Raw genomic sequence first — 21,113 nt, 5'->3', positions numbered from 1 at the left:
GAAAGAATCGAGGGGGAGAAAGATTTCTTGAAGCTGCCTCTCCCAGCCCCTCGGCAGAGGTTGCCACAAAATCTCCTTTAGATTTTTTCCGTACTGAGACCTTAAATACTCTCTTGTGATTATACTGTATTTTCACGTCTTGCCCCATCCCCACAGCCCTTTCATGTGTGTAATCTTTTACTCTCCTGTCAGCTCTAAGAAGGGCTTGGAAAGACTCCTAAGGGGCCTAAGGCACAGAGAAGCCCCATCTCTGCTTGGACTTGGTCGCCCAGCAAGTCAGCAGCAGTCTGACATCTAAATCCAAGCCTCCTACCTCCTGAATCAACTCACAGGGGCTTGAGGCCCTCTTGCATCAGATCAGGAAAACCCTCTGAGGTTGCAGAGATACCTGCCTCAACACCTGGAGGAAGGACTGCTTCTTTAGCTCCTTTTTAGGAAAAGGGAATAAGGCAGGAGATGGCAGGCCGGACCCTGGTGTCTGCAATGACCTTCTTCTGTTTTTTGGGTTTATTTTTTGAAGAAGTCTTTGAAATCCAGGGTAAAGCATTCTACTATCACCACAGCCCTATTTTACATCAGTTCTCAGTGCCCTTCACGTCCCACCCCATTCATGAGCTATAGTAGGAGTCCAATCTCAAGGGCAGTAATCAGAGGTGGTACTTTACTCCCAGGAATCCCATGGCTAGGGAGAACCTAGAATCCTGGAATTTGGTGTGAGAATCCAACCACCCATTTTGGTCAACTCTACATGCTTTCTGGCCACCTCTGACCAAAGTTATTCACAAAGACTCTGAGGTCCTTGAGTCCTGACTTCCTCATCCATAAGTCACATACCCACACACAAACAAAAAAGGAAGGAAAGAAGGGAGAGAAGGGGGAAGAGATGGGAATGCGGAGACACCAAGCACCCCCATCCAGAAGCAGCAGCCTCTGACCCCTCCTCTCTGCTAGACCTGCAAGGATCCCATTGACTCTAAGTCAAACCGGAGGACTCGCCTGTTTCTTTTCCTTAAATGAGAAAGGTGAGCCTCTGCCTTATTTCTACAGTGACCCCATCCTAGCTTAGGATGCTGGCACAGCCACTAGCTAGCCACAAGATGACAGAATTACCTTCCGTCCAGAGCCCTCAGCAAGGTCCCTCTCCCCTCCCAAACTCCCAAATTCTTGGCATGTCTGGGCCCCTCTGAGGAGACTAAAATGCCATGTTTCCTTCAATGCCCAGAAAATTGGGGGGGGGGGGGGCACTTAAAAAAAAAAGATTAGAGTTTGATAGGGAAAAAAATCTACCACTTATTTCAAAATCCTCACTCCTAATGGTTTGGGGAGCACCTGCTAATTTGGGCATCAAAACTGGTTAAGGGCTAAACCAAGGGGTCAACTGGGAGCGGCTGAGAGGTGAGAGACCTAGTTCTGATTGCAGCTCTGCCCTCACTGTAGAGTGACTGCAGCCACCACTCAACCTCACTGGGTCTGCTCTCCCATCTGACAAGCAGGAGCACAGTCTTGGTCTAAGTTACCTCTTAGAGATGCTATAAAGAATAGAAGACGAGAAACAAAAACGCTTTAAAGTCTTCATTAGATAGATTATGTCAAACCAATTACTGTCACTTAATCCCTCCCCCAACCACAATCCCTAGAAGGTGGGAGTGAGGGAGCCAAGAAAGAGGAGACTATCTAGAAAAGATGTACAGTGTGAGTTCTGGCCACCACCATCCCCTGGGAAGGTGCACATCTTTTGTGTCAAAGCCCTTTCCTTTCCTATCATGGTCTGACCCAGCATGGACACCACCTTGAATAAATGGTGCAGGGAGAATTAAGCTGCTTGTAGACGTGGGTCTTGGCAGCTGCAGGTCGGCACTCAAGTTGTGCTAGCCAATGAGACCTACCTCAGTCACAAACCTTCCCCAAGAAATCTCACAAATGAGTATAGTGGAAATAGAGGCTCATGGCTTATCCCTCCCTCATGGGCATACCGGAAAGATCTGGGCATTGGGCTCTGCCCTGCAATTGTGTGATTATGCTTAAAGGAGAAGAAGCGTTGAGAAGTCACAACGGTTGCTTGTGGTTGGAAGATGAACTGGTTTCATTTCTGGAAAGTACCCCTCTCAGATTTGGGAAACAGAGGGGCGGGATATAGGACAATCGGCTCCCCTATCTGAGAAGAGACACCCATATCATGACAGGCCATGACAAAGCAGCAGGCTGCCGGGGCACTGGCAGGGTGGCTGCAGGAGGGTGGAGTGTCCTGTTTACAGCACTGTGGGGTATTATCGGCCCATCGCATGCAGCAGCCTCCACAGCCCAACCACCTGGCGAAGTATCCTGGCATAGAGCCAGGCCGTGTTACCATGCAGCTGAGCAGTGGCGGATGCTTTGGTTCTTGGGCAACAGCAAATGGAAAAAAACAAAACACAACAGCACACACCAGAGATAAGAAACTTTAGGTTCTATCTTCCAGAGCCACGTGGCTCTGTCTCCCAACTGCTGCATTTGTATGCCTTTGGGGAGAGGGGGCTCTGAGTGCAGAGGGCCAGGGGTCAAGCATCTGTGCATTGGGGGATAGTCAATAAGGCGGAAGCATACAAACAGCAGACAAGACACGGAACCAAGAGTGGCCAAGAGGGGCCCGGTACTCCATAGTAAACTGATTCCTTCAGTAAGCAGATTTTGAGTGCCCACCACAGCCAGCTGTGATAAGCACTGGCGATACAGGAGAAGCAGGACAAGAAGTTGCTGGCAAAGTTGAAGAGGGGGAGGCTGATAGAGGCCCTAAGCACCTGAAGTTACCCCCAGCCAATGCCTCTTCAGAAGGATCACCAATCTGTCTCTGATATTCCCTCATATCCCTGTCTGGAAATCAGCTCAGGCCTGACCACACCAGCAAATGCCGCCCCCAGGAGCCCGAAGGAGAAGGGTGACAGCTCTTAGAAACAGGAAAGCAACAGATGAAGCAGGAATTGAGGCACTTGTGGCTTCCCTTCTCAACTTGGCCAGAGACAGAGTGTGGGGTGGAGGCTCAGCAGCTTACAAGGAGAAACCAGCCCCTGACAAAATGGTCCCAGCTGGGCATCTAGGGAGGCCACTTATTTTACTATCTTTGGGGCAATGTAGGAGAGAGAAGCCTGGGAAATAAGACAAGGCTGCTCTCCACACATCCTCCATTAGCAGGATGCCCAGTAATCCCAAAATGCCTAAGAAGGATTACAGAAGGAAGGAGAGAGAGGCAGCCAATGAGATCGCACACATGGCAGAAACTCAACAACTAGCTGGTCCAACAAACAAGCTCTGAGTCATTTTCTCATGGCGTTGGGCTTTGAAGCATTATTAGCAGTAGTCTCCCCGCCTCCCCTCTTAAAGAGAAAATAACTTATAACAGAAGCTAGACATATGCTGGAGGAAATAAGAAAATGCAGATGAGCAAAAACCGAAAAATAAACACCATGCATGCCCCCACTCAGAGATCACCACGGTGCACATCCTTCCTGCTCTCTCTCCAGGCACATATGTATGCATATGTATTTTTCATAAAATGGGATCATATTATACACGTTTTCCTACAATCTGCTATTTTCAGTCACTGATCTCCACTTAAGAAGGAGAAGCAGGCAGGGGCAGGGCTACCCAGGAGGCTGAGGCAGGGTGTACAGTTGGACATGGAGGGAGCAGGCTCGCCCCGTCCCCGTCTCCTAGCTGTGATGCAGTGCTTTTGTTGGGGGGAATGTTAATCTGGAGAGGAGCAAACTAAAACAGGGATTCAGAATTTCTAAACATTTCCCCAATAAGAGATTTGCAGTAAGCAGGGGAAGTTCCTCCTAGCAGCTTCACAGGGATTATTTTTCCATTTCAGTACGTGTGCTGGGATTAAACAGTGCAGGCAGTCTTCTGAGCTCCCTGTGGTCCAGCGCTGCTTAACTGCTTAACTCAGGGACATGTGGGTTTTGGAGGGAAGTTGTGGTCAAACCGAAATCCCCTATATGACTGTACAAGAGTTAGAAGCCCTCTTTGGAAAGCCCAAGGAGACCCCATCAATCCCAGCTGGGAAAATTAAACCCGGGGCTTTGAATACTTCTTTCAACACCAAGCAATAGCTCATTTCAGCCAAAGAAGGGAGAAGAAACTAGATTAAAAAGAAAGAAGAAAAAAAAAAAAGAGTAACATCCTATTTTCCTAACCATAAAGGGTTAACTAAAGAGAAATGAAAAAGAGTGGTGATATTTGTGCATGCAGGAAAAACTTCTCGGCCAGGCTCTCAATTAATTACTAACTCCATATTTAAGTGGGTAGCCAAGTAAAAGCAATTCTGGCTGTGTGTCTGACTGCCCAGGATGCAGACCATATCCATAGGTAGCACGAAGGAAGAGCCAGGAGAAACCCATCTGGAGATGTCACACCGTGGGGGAAAAATAAGGAATATGCTAACTCTTTGCATCAGCAAGGAGGAAAAAAGTGATTCCCACAGAGAGAGAGGAGGGGTATAAAAAGAATAGACAGCAGTTAGACATTTGTTCAATTCTCAAGAAAATGCAGTTAGAAGAAAAGGAAGTGGTGTGAACTTTTCACCTTTTATCTGAATTTTCTGAAGAGGACTTCTATAGGATTTCAACATTTTAAAAATAAAACAAAATACCAGCAGTTACTGATTGGAGCATGCCTTCCTTTGGGATCTACTTGGCCTTTGCCAGAAGAGCATAAATAGCACATAGCCTAGCCTTCTCTCCCTAAACAAAATCCTCACCCCATGGGGATTTGGGAGCGATGAGTTTCTGGGTGGCCTATAAGCTCAGAGGACAGGCATGAACCCTTCAGTATCTTCACTTCTTACAACAATCTGATTCCTATCAAGCAGAGAAGAAATCACGACATCCAGTCAGCTCTTTTAAGATAAGTGAGGTGAAGGAAGAACCAGAGATTGGGGAGCTTCATCTACAATAAATCCTGTGAGGGGACAACGGTGATTGAAACTATCCTGATTTCTGTTCTCAACGTGTCACCCCACACACTCTCATGAATTCTCCTATGGAAGAGGGGACAGAGCTTCCAAGGCATTACAGGTTGGTGGGCCCATGACATGCCCTCACATAGAGTTGAACTGATTTCTGCAATGCCACAGGGCAAATTGAGACGCCGGCCTTTTCTCCTCAAAAGAAGACTCTTGAAAGTACATTTCCCACCCTTGTGTTTCATTGTCAGACGCAACTGTGGTGACTGCCTGGCCGCCTTGGTTCAGCAACTACTCCACCCATTGGGAGGGTTCTATTCCCTTCCCTTGCTAGGAACCAGGACAACTGATACTCAATTTAATATCAGCCCAAAAAATACCTAGACTTTGACTGAATTTGGTGGCCCCATTTTGATACCTTCCCCCCAATGATTCCAAAACCCAAAAGAAAAATTTTTTTGTTCCTCTTTTGAACTGCTCGTGTCAATCCCACATCCACTAGTGTTAATTCAGAACTTGCTTTATGCCAACTCCCAAAGTAATATCCCAATCAGGAAGTCATCAGTGGATGCCAAAACTACCAAGAGAAGCATTGTGGGGAACAAAATACTTAAATAATGTCAAAGTATCACCCATAAACCACTTATTAAGAGAAGAATAAAGTGCTTTTGCAGTGGGAAATCTGGGGGTCACCACCTCAAGTGACCAAACTTAGCATTACTAGCAATGGACATTCTGACACTATGTGCCTCCCAAAGTGGTATATTATGAAGTACACAACTTCACCCATGAAATGTTCTTGCCAAAAATCTTTTACCTGAATTGAATCAGGCTCCATCTCTAACTCCCCATTTGCAGGAAACACAGGGGATAGAGGAACAAGTTAAATGCCACCAAGAGCAAAGTCAGAAAAATCCAGAACGTGAGACAGCTGGAAGGCAACTGGTCCAGACTTTTCAAAAGTCAGTCATTAAAAAACCAAAACCAAAAAAAAACAAAGAAAAAAAACAGGAGTGGGAAGGGAATTCTAGATAGACTTTTCAAAAAGACATAACTAAATGAGAACCTTTGACTGGATCCTGGATCAAAAACAAAAACAGCCACCAAAGGGAAAATTTGAAAACGAACTGGATATTCGATGATATGGAATTATGGGATAATTTCCTTAGGTGTAATGCTGATATTGTGATTCTGTAGAAGCATGTCCTTATACTCAGGAGATGCCACTGAAGGGTGAAGTGTCATGATATTTGCAACTTATTTTCAAATTGTTTATCAGAAAAAGCGCATACGGACACATAGCTACAGAGAACTGACTGGTGGTTACCACGGAGGAAGGGGGCTGGGTGGCGGGTGAAGCCAGTAAAAGCGCACATGTATACGGTTATAAATGAAAACTAGACTTTTGGTGGTGAACATGATGTAATCTAAACAGAAGTCAAAATACAATGATGTACACCAGAAATTTATATAATGCCATAAACTAACATTATCTCAATAAAAAAAGTGCTTATTGATGCACATATGTGTATACATGTAAACACACATATACATAATACACAGGAGAGAAGAGAGATCAGAAAATTGTGGTGTTTCACCTGGATTCACCAGAGTCTAGGTGAAAGATAAACGTGTGTGCGTTGTGCTGACAACCTTTCTGTAGGTTTGAAATTTTTCCAAAATAAAGTTGTGAGAAAAAAAAGAACTGGCTTGATTTGGGAAGACAGAAATTCAATTCACTCCTCGGCAAGGATCTAAACTCTTTAGCGCTTCCATCTTGGCAGGCTGTAGTCAAATTCAATTGGGTCACTGCTTTGGACTTCTAATTTGGGGAAAGAGAAGGTGGGCAAGAAGAAACGAAACAGTAAATGAGGCTTACTTGGAGGCAAGGAATCGAAAGATGTAAATCAGTACAAGGTAGAATAAAGACACTAAGCGAAGACGATTTTAAATTAAGAAGTATCTAGTCATCCCAGGAGCAAGACCGAAACTGCGGGCAGAATGAAGGGGTTCCGATAGGTCCAGAAACACAGTTGGTGTTGGATATAACCTCAGCTATATCCAGCCAAGTCACCCCCCGCCATTCATTTGCCATTATTGCTCTTCAAAAGGAATGTGGAAACCAGCGAGATCCCAGGGAAGATGGGTAAAAATAGCTAGGGGGGAGGTAGCTAGATCCTAGGAGGAAGGTGAAATAAATTAGGATTTATCAGTCTTTTTCTGTGTAGCGCAAAAATGAAGGGCAATAAAAAGTTAGGAGAGTCTAGCTAGATAAAAGGAAGAACTTCTTGCTCATCGGAATTGAATGAGGGAGATTGCAGAGTCTGCCCCTGAACAGATCCAGGGAGAAATAATTCTATACCCCTAGATGTCTCAACATTCACCGCCCGGAAGGCAGCAGGTTACACCAGAAGAGTCTTAGCCTCCTCTAGTTCTAGAATTCCCCAACTATTAACGGGCAAATAAGGTAGGGCTACTGATCAATTCAGCTAAATTGAAAGTTCAGAGCCTGTGCTACTATCTGGGGCAAGATAAATTCAGGGAGGGGAAGGACAAAGTCAAAGGGAGATTTGCCTTAGCTAGGCTGATCAGACAGCTGTGTTGTGGGCTCCCAGATGATCTCTCCCACCTCCTCCCCCCAGCAGGAGGGTATAAATAGCGTTCAATTTACCTGTGGCTAGCCACAAGCAGAAGGTCTGGTCACGTGACTGGGCAAGCTGGGAGTAACCACGGAGTAGACATCAGAGCTCAGAGGGCAGGTTTGCTCACTTGCTACACCTCACTAGGTTGGAATCTGTCAGGACCTCTGCTCTTAACCCTAACTCTGGTTCAGTTTGCTCTGGGCTGGGGGGCAGGGAGGGGGCTTACAAAGAGCAATTGCTGAGTTATGTTCCTCAAGGCCAGGAAGTTATAATCACAGAGTTTGCTTCACCTTCAGGGTCTAAAATCCTATTAGGGTTACTCAATGCTCACAGCCTTGAAAACCTGCACGAACCATTCTGTTCCACTTGCAGAGAGTCTTCTCTGGTTATCTCCATCTCCTGACTCAAGTTCTACTATGTCCCCCCCAGCTTCAAAGAGGAGACACCCAGGAGACCACTACATCCCATCTAGTGGTTCCCCATCTGGCCTCTGACATTCTGGAACTGACCCAGCCTGACCTCCAATCAGCGGCAAATTCCCAGGTTGCGCCCTATCGGTGGAAAAACCCTGAAGTGTGCTGGGCAACATTCCAGGGCAGCCCCTGCTCTGAAGCTCTGGTCTTGCTGGTTGCTCAGACCTCCTATGGGAGGCTCAAAGGTTATATAGTGCCTCCAGGGCAAACAAGCAAGATTAGATGGCTCCTCCAGAAAGAGCCTCAAAACGTATGACAATGGGACGATTTTTCCTACTATCAATGTATGCCTGAGACCACTGACGACTTCATAGCATAAGGTCATACCTTGTCAGGTCACCTCTCCCCATGTGCTTCCAGAGGCAGAGGAGGGCATGGCAACACACATCGCTGGAAGGTAAGTTATACCATCTCCCCAGAATAAGATGGGCCTTGTATCTGCTCTTAAATCAAGAGCTGCTTAGGAGTAATGTCACCTGCTTTTATAAGTCAGGTAAAGAAAAGGCTTATCCTCCTGAAGCAAAAGGAGAATTCAATCCAGGGAAACAGTTTGGAATGTTAATTACCAAGACATCCTATCCGTGCCACCAAGAACAGAAAGGTAAAGGCTCAGTTGTCATGGTCCCCTCTAGGCAGACAGCTTTGGCCATTTGCACAGCAGCTCCAACACAGACCTCTAAGCTGCAGACAACCCAACAGGAATTTGGGGGCAGGCTTTCCTCATCCTCCCGTATATTGTCCTGATTCTGGATGTCATCCACTCGGCACTTATTTTAGGGTAGGACAGAGCCAAGAAGAATCAGAGAATAGTGGGGATAGCCTATATAGCTTGATAAATGCCAAAGATGAACAATTTAAGTATATAAGCTGGGGTATTAATATAGTAATTGTGGTCTAGCAAAGCATTGTCTAACATAGCACTAGAAGGTGAGGGGATGGTGCAAAAAGACCCAGCAGGGTTCTGTTCTGCTGTCTACAGGGTCGCTAGGGGTTGGAATCAACTCAACGGCACTAACAACAACAAAGTAATATAATAAATACTCATTGGTCTATTTCACATAACTGGCTGGAGCCCATGAAAAAACTCTTTTGATGTCAACTTAACCAGTCTTAAGGCTGTAGGGTAGCTGCGGGGAGGCATTTCAGATAAAGGATGCATGCTAAAACTAAATATTTTGAGAAAATTGGTTTTTTTCTGTTAAGAAGTAGAGTAGGACTCATTCACTTACCCCAGTTCTGGAAGATGAGGAGAAGTTATCAGTAAGCAAAAATGTCAGGAATAATTCAAGTGCCTTCCAGGAGCAGAGACAGATTTTCTCGTGTGAGAGAAAAGGGCCCAAGAACCAACAGCAGTGTCTGAACATCCACCTCTGCCTGCTGAGTGGTGATCACCAGACCCGCCCCTCCTTGGGCCCTGTGGTTTAGTGGACAGTTTTCATTGACGAAGAGTGAGCCCTCCCTTTGTGGATGAAGTTGCAACTCTTGTCCACTTGTAAGTCGTGCCGCACTAAACCATACAAACGCCCTTCTTCAGGCTCCTGTACATTCACGAGGCGGTCGGTACAACCACCCGACTGGCCCACAGCTGAGACAGCTGTCTGGCCCCGGCCCATAACCTGGCATCACTTTCTAAACCTAACTCAACTCCTTTCCCCCTCAGATCTCTACCATAAAAACGTGAAGTAGTATGACTCCTCAGCTCTGCCACAAGAGAGCCTTCCAATTTCATGTATTTTAAGAAATGAAGAGAGTTGAGTGAACAGCAAAGTAAGAGCGTTTCTTAGAATAAGGAAGCAGTTTTCCCTGGAAGGTACCTGGACATCCTGAATACACTCAGTGTGTTTCAGCAGCCGGTTGCAGCCCCGCTGACCCCTCTGCTGGGTCAGTGTGGGGCAGGGACTGGGCTCGGACACACAGCAGCGGGCACCGATCATTCTCAGAATCTGAGGCCAAGCTCGTCGAGCTCGAGCAGTAAGGACAAGCTGCAGTCTCCTGTGAGGTAGCCTACTATAAGGTCAATACCTGGGCCCAAATTCTGCCTCTGCCTCAATGTGCTACATGAACTCAGCCAAGTCACTTAACTTCTCTGGGCTTCAGTTGTTCCGTCTGTTAAATGGGGAGAATAAGAGATGTTATAAGGATGACAGAAGAAAACTGCCATGCTAAAGAACTCCTGGTACAGTCAAATTAGTTTCATATATGTTCATTTTTTAAACTTTTTATTTGGAAATAATTTCAAACGTACAGATGCAAGAACAAGAAAAGCACATAGAACAAATGTAGCCTTTACCCAGACTCACCTATCGTTCAACGTTTGCCCCACGTGCTTCATTCACCTGCTTTCTTTCACACGCACTTTTTTCACACACACATTCTCCCACATTCACACTCAAGACACACACTCACATTCAGATACACACACATACTATCCTTTGTTGGGTTTTTGTGTGGTGTTCTGTTTGAAAACAGGGAAGTATCGGAGGGTGGAAGGTTCAAGATGAAGAGAAAGCACAGGGGGTCTTGTTGATTGGCGATGCTTCCACCGCTCTGCTCCCTTCTCCCTGCCTCCACTGCAAACAGCAAGCACTCAAGCATTCTGGTTTAGAGATGAACCATTACATGGACAGGGACCAGAAAAAGTACTTGTTACATAAGATAGTTGGTTACTCTTTTCTTTTTCTTTAAACAAAACCACAAAAAACAACAACAAACCATTTATATGAACCATGTAAATAGCTTTATTATACAGAATCATTTGCATAATATTTGTTATAATGGGATTTTACCTTATGAAATTGGGAGTAACTGAGAGAGGTTCCATGTAAGCATATTATTAGTTATTAGAACATTCAGGAATTCTATACAACGTCTGGTTTTGTAAGACAGGTAAGGAGGTAAGAGCTGCCCATAACCCTCTCGGGAGGGTTAGGTAACCTCCGTGAAGCAGGCCAGGCAATTCTCGATGATACCAAGTCCCTAGATGGAGATTTTTCCCTAGTTCAAGTCCCCGCTATTCCCCTCATTGGGCACATGCTTGTCTCATGAAGGCACTATCATGTATCACAATGACGCCACTCCCAGTGAACCTAAAGCTAGGAGAGGGAGACATGCCAGGTAGAGCATGACGGCGAGTTGGGGGGAGCTTTGCACCAGGGGTTCCCTACACGGAGGACGAAGTTGTCATTATGACGCAATGGCACCTACACCTACTCCCTACCACAGGAATTCACCATCCACATTTATTCGCAGGTGCTTTTTTTGGGTTCCACATAGTCCACATAAGAAAGACACCCTTTCCTATAAGCTCCATCTTAAGAGCATCTCCCTGACATGGCCCCAAGCTCAGTAACCATGACCATGACCCCACAGAGACAGGAAAACTCTGCCAGCTTCCTGGGCTCTAGCTATCCCTGATTAGCTTCTCATCCCATATGGAAATTGCATATCTCAAACCAGTTAGAAACACTCAAAAGCCACCACATCATACATATAATGTAATAACCATCACTTTCCAATCAGCCACACCATGTGAATAGTCACTTAAGAGGTGCTGAAGGAACAGACTTCTTTGCAGTCCACTTTCCTTTCCAATTCTCTTTTGGTCAACTGAACAAAAACGAACTCTTGCTCCTGGAATACAGGTATACAAGCAGAGAGAAACAAAGGCTGGGCATGCGCTGGGCAGTTAGCAGAGGATGCCAGCTTGGGAGGAAATTCACAACGGATTCTCCACACATCTGTGGGAAGAGCCCTGGGATGGGCTCACGGTCTCGGGCAAGCCACTTCCTTTGTGGGTCTCAGTTTCCTTATCTGCAAAAACGAGCAAATGCCACCTGCACCTGCAGGACTGTTGTGAAGATGAGTGAGAAATATTCGAGAGTACTGACTATGAGCAACAAAGAGCTAAACAAATGCAACACACTGTCAAAACTAAACCTATCTATACTCTCAACTTCCCAGAAAAATACAGATGAATTCTGGGGCCTACCAGAGTTGGGATTCACAGACTCTTTCCTTCCACGGATGTAGCTGTTTTAGTCTTCTGCTGCGAACACAGAGCTACTCAGGATTACAGTTCTAATGAGAAAAAGTCCAGGTGCTGCTCTCAGCACTAAGATGAGCACACACCCCATGACGTGACTCATATTGCCCTCCTCTCCCCAATCTCTAAAGGCAGACTCCGTAATATTGTGAAAGCTCTCTGGCTGCATCCCCTCTGTCATGCCAAACGCTATCTACCTCCACCCTCAACCCCAGTTTGTATGTCGTATCTGATGGGCATGAGTTACAAAGACAATCCCCAAACAGGGGCCTTGCGGCAGGTTTTCAGCCAGCTCGCAGGTGTGGGGCAGGGAGCGCATGTGTTATCAGCAGTGGTTCTCTCAAAGCCGTGTGGGCGATCAAACACACACAGAGCACAGAAAACTCCTAAAGGGAAGACAGTGTGTGGGGTAGGGAAGGAGAGAAGGGAGGAGGAGGTAAGAGAAGCTGCCTTTCTTTCCTCCCAGTTACATTTTTACTCTGTTCAAAGTTACCCCCAGCTAGGCAGGTTTATAAAACCATTTTGACTAAGCCACCAGGCCTGGGGTTGGCAACTTTAAAGGCAGAGGAACACAGACTCCATGGATGACATGTGTGTGTCCAGGGCTTGGGGAATGATAATGAGTATCTCTTCCCAGCATTTCCCCAATCTAGGGGGGAAGAGAAGGAGAAACACCAGTGCTTCGTATCACAGGATGGTGCCTGGCTTAGGAGAGGGGGGCTTCCAGGCTGATCACACCTCTGAAGCCACCCTGGGGCCAATAGACAATTCTCCTCCCTAGCCTAGAAAAGTCGCTGGGTCCAATTTCGTTTGCCTGCTTGCCTTTGCTATACATTATAGCACCACTGGGAATTCGCTGCAAATCTGTCTGGAGTGTAAGGACATCCAGCATTCATCTCGGTCTCCTTGGCCTCTCACCCATATCCACATCTAAGCCTAAAGCCAGGTAGTCTGGCTTTTTTACAAAATCATAACAAAATCCTAAACATTGGCTGTTTCCATGGCTCGACCTGGTAACTAACTGCCCAAGCTCCCCCTCTGGCTTTAAGTATGTGGGGAAGAGAACCTACAGGCCTAGCAATGACATCCATGGAAATGCCACGTCTTTGCTACCAGCTGGGCTTCAAGCCCAATGACCACGATGAATAGGAGACCAGTGATTTAAAGAGAGAGAGAGAACACTAACACTTCGGGGGGGGGGGGGGGGGTTGCCTAGTAAGTAGCTGCAGAGAGGTATTATAAAGGGGGCACAGTGTGTGGGGACCAGAAGTGGGAGAGACCATTTCAGGTGAGCCTGGGGGAAGTGCAGCTCACTCTCCCCACCCCTGCTGCCTTTCCAGCAACTCAATCCAACAAGTATTTATTGAGCACGACACTCCCCATCTGCCCTGGCCCTCCCTCTGCAAAAACACTCAAATCTGTTCAAGCTGCAGGGTGAGTTCCATGGCACTTGAACTTGAAACATGAGGTGCCTACCTTTTAAAAAGGCAGGCACACAATTTCCAGCATGGGGCAGAAGAGACTAGAGATTTGAGAAAGTTAAAGAAAACAGCTGACCAGATAAGGACACATCAATGCCACTTTTGAACTTGAAGGGAGAGAATAAAAACTTAACCTTAGGGAAAATTATACACTGGCCAATTAAAAAAAAAAAAAAAGCCTATTTGAAACATCCTAGTAATTCTCTAAATAAGTCTACTAACATTGACTATTTCTTCATTCTACGCCTCCTCCAGTTTGAATTTATATTTTATCCACTTGTGCACATGTTAGTAATTCACTTTTGGAGTTGGATATTTAATCCTACCTTTGCCTCTTAAGGAGGTTAGACCTCAATGCTCTCTTGCATGTTTTCATTTAGGATCAGATGATAAGGGATTCAGGTAGCAGAGCTGTTGATAGACTAGATCTATGCTTATTAACATAGTTCCCCGCCAAAAGTCACCCACCATTCACAAGATGGGGAGCTCAGGGTCGGAGAAGATGCATCCCACACTTAAACCTCTGTCCTGCCAAATACCACCTGTCCTCTTAGAAGCCACATTCAGGCAGCCTCGGAGGGAAAACTCCCCCACTCCTGATCACAGACCCACTGCTGCAGATACACCAAAGCCCTCAGAGGAGTCTTCCCAGGCCATCCCCAACCTCCACCCCTTTTACTAGGGAGCTGGAAGCAAGAACTGCTAATGTGCAGGCAGGGCTGAGCCCAAGGCGCTCCATCCATCCAGTGTCAGCTGTCTGGGGCTCGTGAGCAGAGCAGGGCAGGGTAAGTGTCTGTACACAGCCCGGACTTCAGTTCCAGGTTCCCCAGGGGCTGGAGTTAAAAGTTTTCCTATTATGAAATACTTTGATAGCATTCTTTTAAGTTCGTTAAAGCAACCCTTGATTGGCTGTGGTGCTCCCACACAGTAAAAGTCAATTGAGGCTTATTCAGGCCTGAGGATAAACATTTAAATGACTCCAAGCTGGGCATTCAGCTTTGTAGTGACCCTGAGGAAAAGTGTGGAGGAGACTGCAAAATGCCAAAGGAAGAGTTTCCAGACCAGGAGGTTCAGGGGGAACCAAGAACTGGAGGCCTGAGTGTGAGCAGCCAGCTGTGCAGAACCTCCCACCATACAGCTGTTCCCAGGAACAACGGCCCCTTCACGAGCTTCACACGACTGGAGAGGAACTGGAGCACAGATAATTCATAACTTCAAATATAATCCAAAACTCTTTTCTCTCTGAGATCAGGATTTGTTTTTGACCTAACAATGTGAATAGATTCAGCTAACGTTTGGTTAATTCATAACCCTGCAAACCAAATAATGGAGCCCTCTGTGAAGATTCAACTCAGGCGGGGCTGGAAAGCTGACCAGATCTCCCACTCACCTCTCCTCTGCTTCCCCTCTTCCCTGCTCCCTCTTCCATCTATTTCAGAGCTAGGTAACTCTATTAACCCACGAAGAGACTGTTCACTCTCACTAAACTAACTTGCTGGTGGGCACCCACCTTTGCTCTGAACTGGAAAGGAAACACCGAGTTGTCCCTTCCAGCCCCTTTAAGGGGCTCCAGACCACCTGTGGAACCGAGTAAGCCCAGGTAAGTCTAGTAAAGCATTTGAGCTGGTGTCAAATAACATTTGACGTATGTGATAGTGTCACTAAGAACTGAAAAACCAGACCTGCCCCCAGAATATCTCACACCCTAAAGTTTGAATCCTTTGGCACAAAGGCTCTATGTGAGAGTTTTAAGAAACTGGAGGAGGCCCCTCGATTTCTAACAGTTCCATTAAGATCAAGGAATAGTGTGGCCTTGGTGCACATGACCCCATTCAGTATAAACTGGCAGAAAATGCAGGTAAGTAGTCCCCTGGCTACTAAAACCCACCAAACACTCTGGCAACACTCATATTGCCACCAGAACTACGAAAGTTTTGCAATCCTGCCTCAAATTGTCTAGAGATCTATCTGCATCTGGAACCAGAGAGAATGCTGTCCTCTTACCACCACACCCTACTGTTGTTCTCACCCTTCCTCCACCGACCTCAAATGATTTAAAATATCTAGCTCTATGTTACACAAGTGGAGAACTTCTCATATATATAATCCTTTGCTATCCAAAATATTGAAGAACACATGGACTCAGACTCGTTTGGGTACCAAAAGGATAAAGTAGTTAGGCACTGTGGCCCCCAATTTCAAGGATGCCATCACTAGTGATAACATTTAAGAGTCAGATACTTCAGCAGTGCATTTTGCTGACCATGTGCCTGGTGCCAGCAAAGCTGTCAAAAGCAAGTTAGCAGAGTCAGGCTGGGAAGTGCTTGGTGTTTAATGCTTCCCAAACAGAAGCTGCCTCAATCACAGGTTTTTGGAGGACAACGGTAGCTGCTAAGGGATTTTAACTGCACCCCCAAGCTTCAATATATCAAAATGGCTCCTTGGCATAGAAAAGCTGCACTGTATTCTAATCTCCAGGCTGTTTCTGGCACCAGGGTCCAGAAGGACCACAGTCTGATCAGGGCTTTCTCTCAGGGTCTCTAATAAGCAACCTCCTTCATGTGGTTCCAAAACTCTCTAAACACCCATCCCCCAAGGACCAAGTTTTCAAAGCATTGCAAGGAAAGGAGTTTAATAATTACCAATAGCATTGCTAATAACAATGCTGCCTTATATTCATTGAACCAGCCATCCTGGAGAACCTAATTGACATGTGAAATAAACCCTTCCTATGTCCCTGTGGGGAAGCCAGTATTTTGGGGCAGCCACGCCTACTGCCAGCTCTCAATGATCTGTTCAGAAAAATAACAGGTAACAAGAAAAGTCCAAAACCGGAGATAAGCCTAAAGTAATTTCCACCTGATTTTGAAATGTGTTCACTGCAATTGTGGGTTGTTAGGTCTAAGAGAAGGGTAACAGGGAGGGGGTGCAAATTTGCCTAACAGTTAAGCTTTTCTGTAAAACCAAATTAGTTTATGTCTACTGAACACATGTCAGCTGACAACAGTGAGGTGGGTAGCCTGGATTCACATGTGCTGATCTTCCACAAAGATTGAGAACTGACTGGAACCTGATGACCCCCTTTTCTTTTCCCCTAAAATATGAGTGGGGACACAGAATTGTTAGCTTTCTTTACCCCCTTAGGATTTTCTGAGGAGGTGTATACTACACACATTTGAAATTGATCTTTAAATAGGAATAATGGTCAGGAACATTGTTTAAGACAAAGGTAAGCCAACTTTTTCTGTAAAATGCCATATAGTAAATATTTTGGGCTTTGCAGGCCATATGGTCTCTATTGCGACTCCTCAATTCTGTCACTGTAGTGCAAAAGCAGCCACAGACAATACTTAAATGAAGGAGTATGTGTCTCAATAAAACTTTATTTACGAAAACAGGCAGAGGCCTGGATGTGGCGTGCAGGCTGTAATTGCCAACCCCTGGTTTAAGAAGGTTCTGGTGGGCAGAGGAGGTATAGAGGCAGCATTTGGCTCCCCCAGCACCCAGGTGGCCCCAGTGGGGCTGGTCCACTGGAGAAGAATTTGCACAACTGGATTAAACATTATCTTCATTCTAGGGATATAGAGACAGAGACACTAAACAGGAGGGTAAGACAGGAACCCAGAACAATTCACCTCCTAGTCCTGTTGTGCCCATCATCAGTGGTCCTGAAAGAACATAAAAGTTAGCAGCCTCCAATTGACATAAGACACAAACGAGAATTTACTTAAAGGGGGAATTGCTGTAAGAAATTTATCCTGGGTTTCTATGACCCACTAGTGGCTCTTACCTTTCTTAGAATGGACTTTCATTTTTCTCCCCATTCTCTCCTGCCTTCCACAACCCTAGCCCAGGGTCATAAAAATGAAGCCATTCCTCACTTTCTGAAGACATCCCTTATGGATGAACGGCCACAGAAGGTAAATCTTGCTCTTTACACCATAACCCTTGTTTACAAGGTCTAATATATCTTGTCAAGAACACAACAGGGTGTGTGGTGACGAGAGAACTGCACAGCCCTGAGCACTACATCACTTTGAGATGGGAGACAGAAACAGTGACGACACTTCATTGTTCCCGAAACCCAGTCCCCGCTCACATGCCTTTTCAAACAGTTGGGTTTCAGAGGCCTGTTTAGAAAGCTCATTTTAAAAGATGAGGGAATAAAAGTGCAAAGGGAGGCCCTGAAATTCTGAAACCTGCAGTTTCAGATGGGTGCTGCTCTTTGGGTTTGCTCTTTGAAGCCTGAAAAGGCAATGGGTTCTGGCCAACAGTGCTCTCACCTTGGCCGGGTGGAGAGAATAATCATACAAGCAGCAGACACTTTCATAGCACCTACTATGTACCAGGCACTGTTCTGAGTATTTTATTAACTCATTTGACTCTTCTGATGTAGCCATTATTATTCACCTGTTACAGATGAGGAAACCTGAGGCACAGAAGTTAAGTAGCTTTTCCAAGCCACACAACTAGCAAATCACAGAACCTGGACTCAAAACCCAGGCATTCTGGCACCCAAAGCCATTCTCTTAAGGGTTTATGAGTGCAAGGCATTTCCTTCTATTACGCATACCCTACTGACCTAGAGGAAACCGCTTCTGCCACTTCTCAAGGCCAAGGAATGGAAACAATCTGAACACACATAAAGGTTAAAGTCAACATGTAGAAGACCTGAAGCATTGCCAAACCAAAAGCCAGGTACCTTCCCTTAATGTATGGCCACAAACAAGTCCACAGGCTCAGGCCACTCTTTCCTCTCTCTTGCCTTACTGAAAATCTATCGATAATCCCACTACATACCAGGTAAGTGCCTTATTAACGCCTCTGGGATACTATTAGGTGGGGAAATAATCCATGGACCCAAGCCACAAACAAGAGACCATCCAGTTTGCCCTAAATCATCCAACAAGTTATGCAGAGCTCTAGCTTCCTATGATTTTATCAGTATCTTAGGGCCCCTGGCCCTATAAAAGGAACAGGCCATGTAAAGAACCCAGTCATCCAAACCTACTCTCTTCTCCTTTCCACAGCATCCACCAGTCTTTGTCCTTTTAATGTTAGTTCTACAGTGGACACAAAATAACTGCTCTTAAAATATGACTGCTAATAGATTTACAGCTACTACACAGACAGTATTTCTGTCGATTTCTACTAAAAGTGACTAAGGTTCTGGTGCTTGCTGTTCTACTAACGTCGCTGGGCTCCAAGGAAGCACAAACAAAACCAACAGATTTGTAGTCTTGCGGTTTTCTTTCTAGTTCATGATAAGCACGAGTTTGTCTGGGCACTGCCTTGCGCTACACCACCAGACTCTAGGCAGACTTTTACTAGTCGGTCACCATCTTGCTACCAGATTTGACCAAGTTTCTGTGTTCCAGGATGCGATGCTAACATTTACAATGAGGTCCACGTAGACTTGGACTTTCTGCTTCAGAAACCGTCTTAATTCCATTCCTACCTGGGAAGGCACAGCAGTAGCTATACTTTCAGGAAGGGGATGTGCAGTAATTAAGCTTAGTAATCACAAAAAGCTCAAGAAACTCTGGCTTAGAGAATGCCATTCACCCTTAGATGGCAAGGACCATGACTTTTGTACATTTGGTAGACTCTGAGGCTTTGTGGAAGTGTGCAATGATCTTTTCACATCTGGTGTGAATCAAATGCAAGTCTCACTTTCAACTTATTGCCAACCTCCTCATGCAAGTAGGTTCCTTTTCCCATTCCCAACTGTCTGCATTTGTGGGGGACCCATTACAGCTTTGAGCATGAAAGCAAAGTTAAGCTTGCTTCTCGCTAATTCCCCCACACCCACATCAAGCTGCTATTAAGACACCGTTTCAAAGCTGTTCAGAAAGTGGGGGTATTTGCGACAGTGTACTTGATTGAAGCCCTCACCCCACTGCCACGTTGGCTGGCAATGCCCAGCACAAAACAGCCAAGGTCGGGGGAGGAGGGAAAGGCAGGGGGCAAACTGCCCAGGTCCTACACACGCTCACACGCACACACACACACACACACACACTATGGTTGGAATGAGACAGCCATATTAAGCAAATCAATGATCTGGGAACATACAACTTCTGCGCTACACCAAGAGGAACGTAGGGAATCTGAGCGGAGCGTCTGTACCGCAGAAAAAGCCGTTAAACTAACTTATTCCAACGACTGAGATGAAATCAGCTCCAGGAGGTGGCATAAAGGGAAGCGCACGTGAAGTGGTGGGGAAAGGAACTCCAGAGCTGTAGAGCGGGATGCTGGAGCCAACCTCAAGTTGGAGAAGTAACACATGGCTCCACGGGGCTCCGCTCCATGCCCCTCCCCCTCCCCGTGCCGACATCCAGCGCCCACCGGCTCCTCGCTCGAGCGCCAGTCCTGAATAGCGCGCCCCCATCAGGCGCCACTCACTCCTTCCTCACACCTCGCTGCCACCCTTGCATCTTCCACTCAACCCCACACGACACCTCTGCCCACTTTTCGGTTACGCCCCTAAAGCCAGCCTCCATCTGCCAGGACCCTCCCCTCACCTCCTGGCCCCGACTCCCTGCACACTCTGTCCGGACAGTGCACCCCACGTTCATAGCTCCTCGTTCTCGCTCCCTCCGCTCTCGCAGACTCTGTGCGACCCCCTTTCTCTTCTCTCGCCCCCATCCTCTTCACCCTCATATTTCTCACCGTACCCCTCCCCCCCGTCACGCGCACCCCCCTCCCCCAACGGCTCCTCCCCCAGCACCCTCTCCAGGCCCGGCTCACCTGCGCGGCCACCCCCGTCCCGGCGCTGGTGCGGCTGCTGCAGCTGGAAGGGGACCGTGGCCCTGAGCGGCTGCAGCCCGGCCCGGGGGGAGCCGGCGGGGGCTGGGGGAGAGCAGCCCCGCCGGAGCCCCCCGGCCCCTCCGCGCCCCGGCCCCCAGGCACCTCCGCCTCTGCCGCCCGCTGCGGCCCCCGCCATGGCCCGCCCGACCGCCTGCCTGCCTCGGCCCCACAGCGAGCCCCACACAGCCCCCCAACCCCCGCTGCGGCTGCTTATCTGCCCTACGGGGCGGAGACCGGCCCCCTCAGCCCAGAGCTCTCATTGGCCTACGGATTTCCAGACCCCTCCTCCCAACCAATCCTCGGCTTGCTCTTCTCTTTCCCGAAGGTGATTGGTAAATATGCTTAGCGATCCAACCCAAGACTTCATCTACCACCCCACCCCCGCCTGCTTGCCTCTGTCCGAGAGGCCACTGATTGGCCCATCCGGAAGAGGGCTGGTTCTCCCGCGCCACCAATGAGAACACGCAGAAAAGGGGAGCGTCACACCCAGTCCCAGGTAGTATGCAAATACGTTGTCACGTGACGTCAGGCTGAGCGGGGGCGGGGCCGGTGTAAGATTTCCATCCTACAAGCATGAGTGAAATATTATGGGGGTAGGGAAGAGTGTCAAACTTTCAGCAGTTGAGTCCCGGCAAGCACGGAGAAAGCGATAACTTCAAAAGCATTACTTTTGGTTAAACCTAAAAACATTGGTTTTGAATCCTCATGGGATCTCAGTGCTGCTTG

The 21,113-nt window shown here is 47.0% G+C and overlaps 1 protein-coding gene across 1 annotated transcript in view; it reads right to left on the bottom strand.

Moving 5' to 3' along the window:
- Window positions 1-20,586, bottom strand: part of FAM117A (family with sequence similarity 117 member A) — a 41,559-nt gene extending 20,973 nt beyond the window's left edge. The window contains exon 1 of the mRNA XM_044745821.2: window positions 20,328-20,586. Coding sequence (XP_044601756.1) covers window positions 20,328-20,523 — 196 coding nt within the window. The 5' untranslated portion in view covers window positions 20,524-20,586. The remainder of the gene's footprint in view (window positions 1-20,327) is intronic.
- Window positions 20,587-21,113: the final 527 nt, after the last annotated feature.

Source organism: Equus asinus, chromosome 13 (genome assembly GCF_041296235.1).
Source record: "Equus asinus isolate D_3611 breed Donkey chromosome 13, EquAss-T2T_v2, whole genome shotgun sequence".
NCBI classification, from domain to species: domain Eukaryota; kingdom Metazoa; phylum Chordata; class Mammalia; order Perissodactyla; family Equidae; genus Equus; species Equus asinus.
Note: the sequence above shows the minus strand (reverse complement) of the source record. Positions and strands in the feature narration are given on the sequence as shown.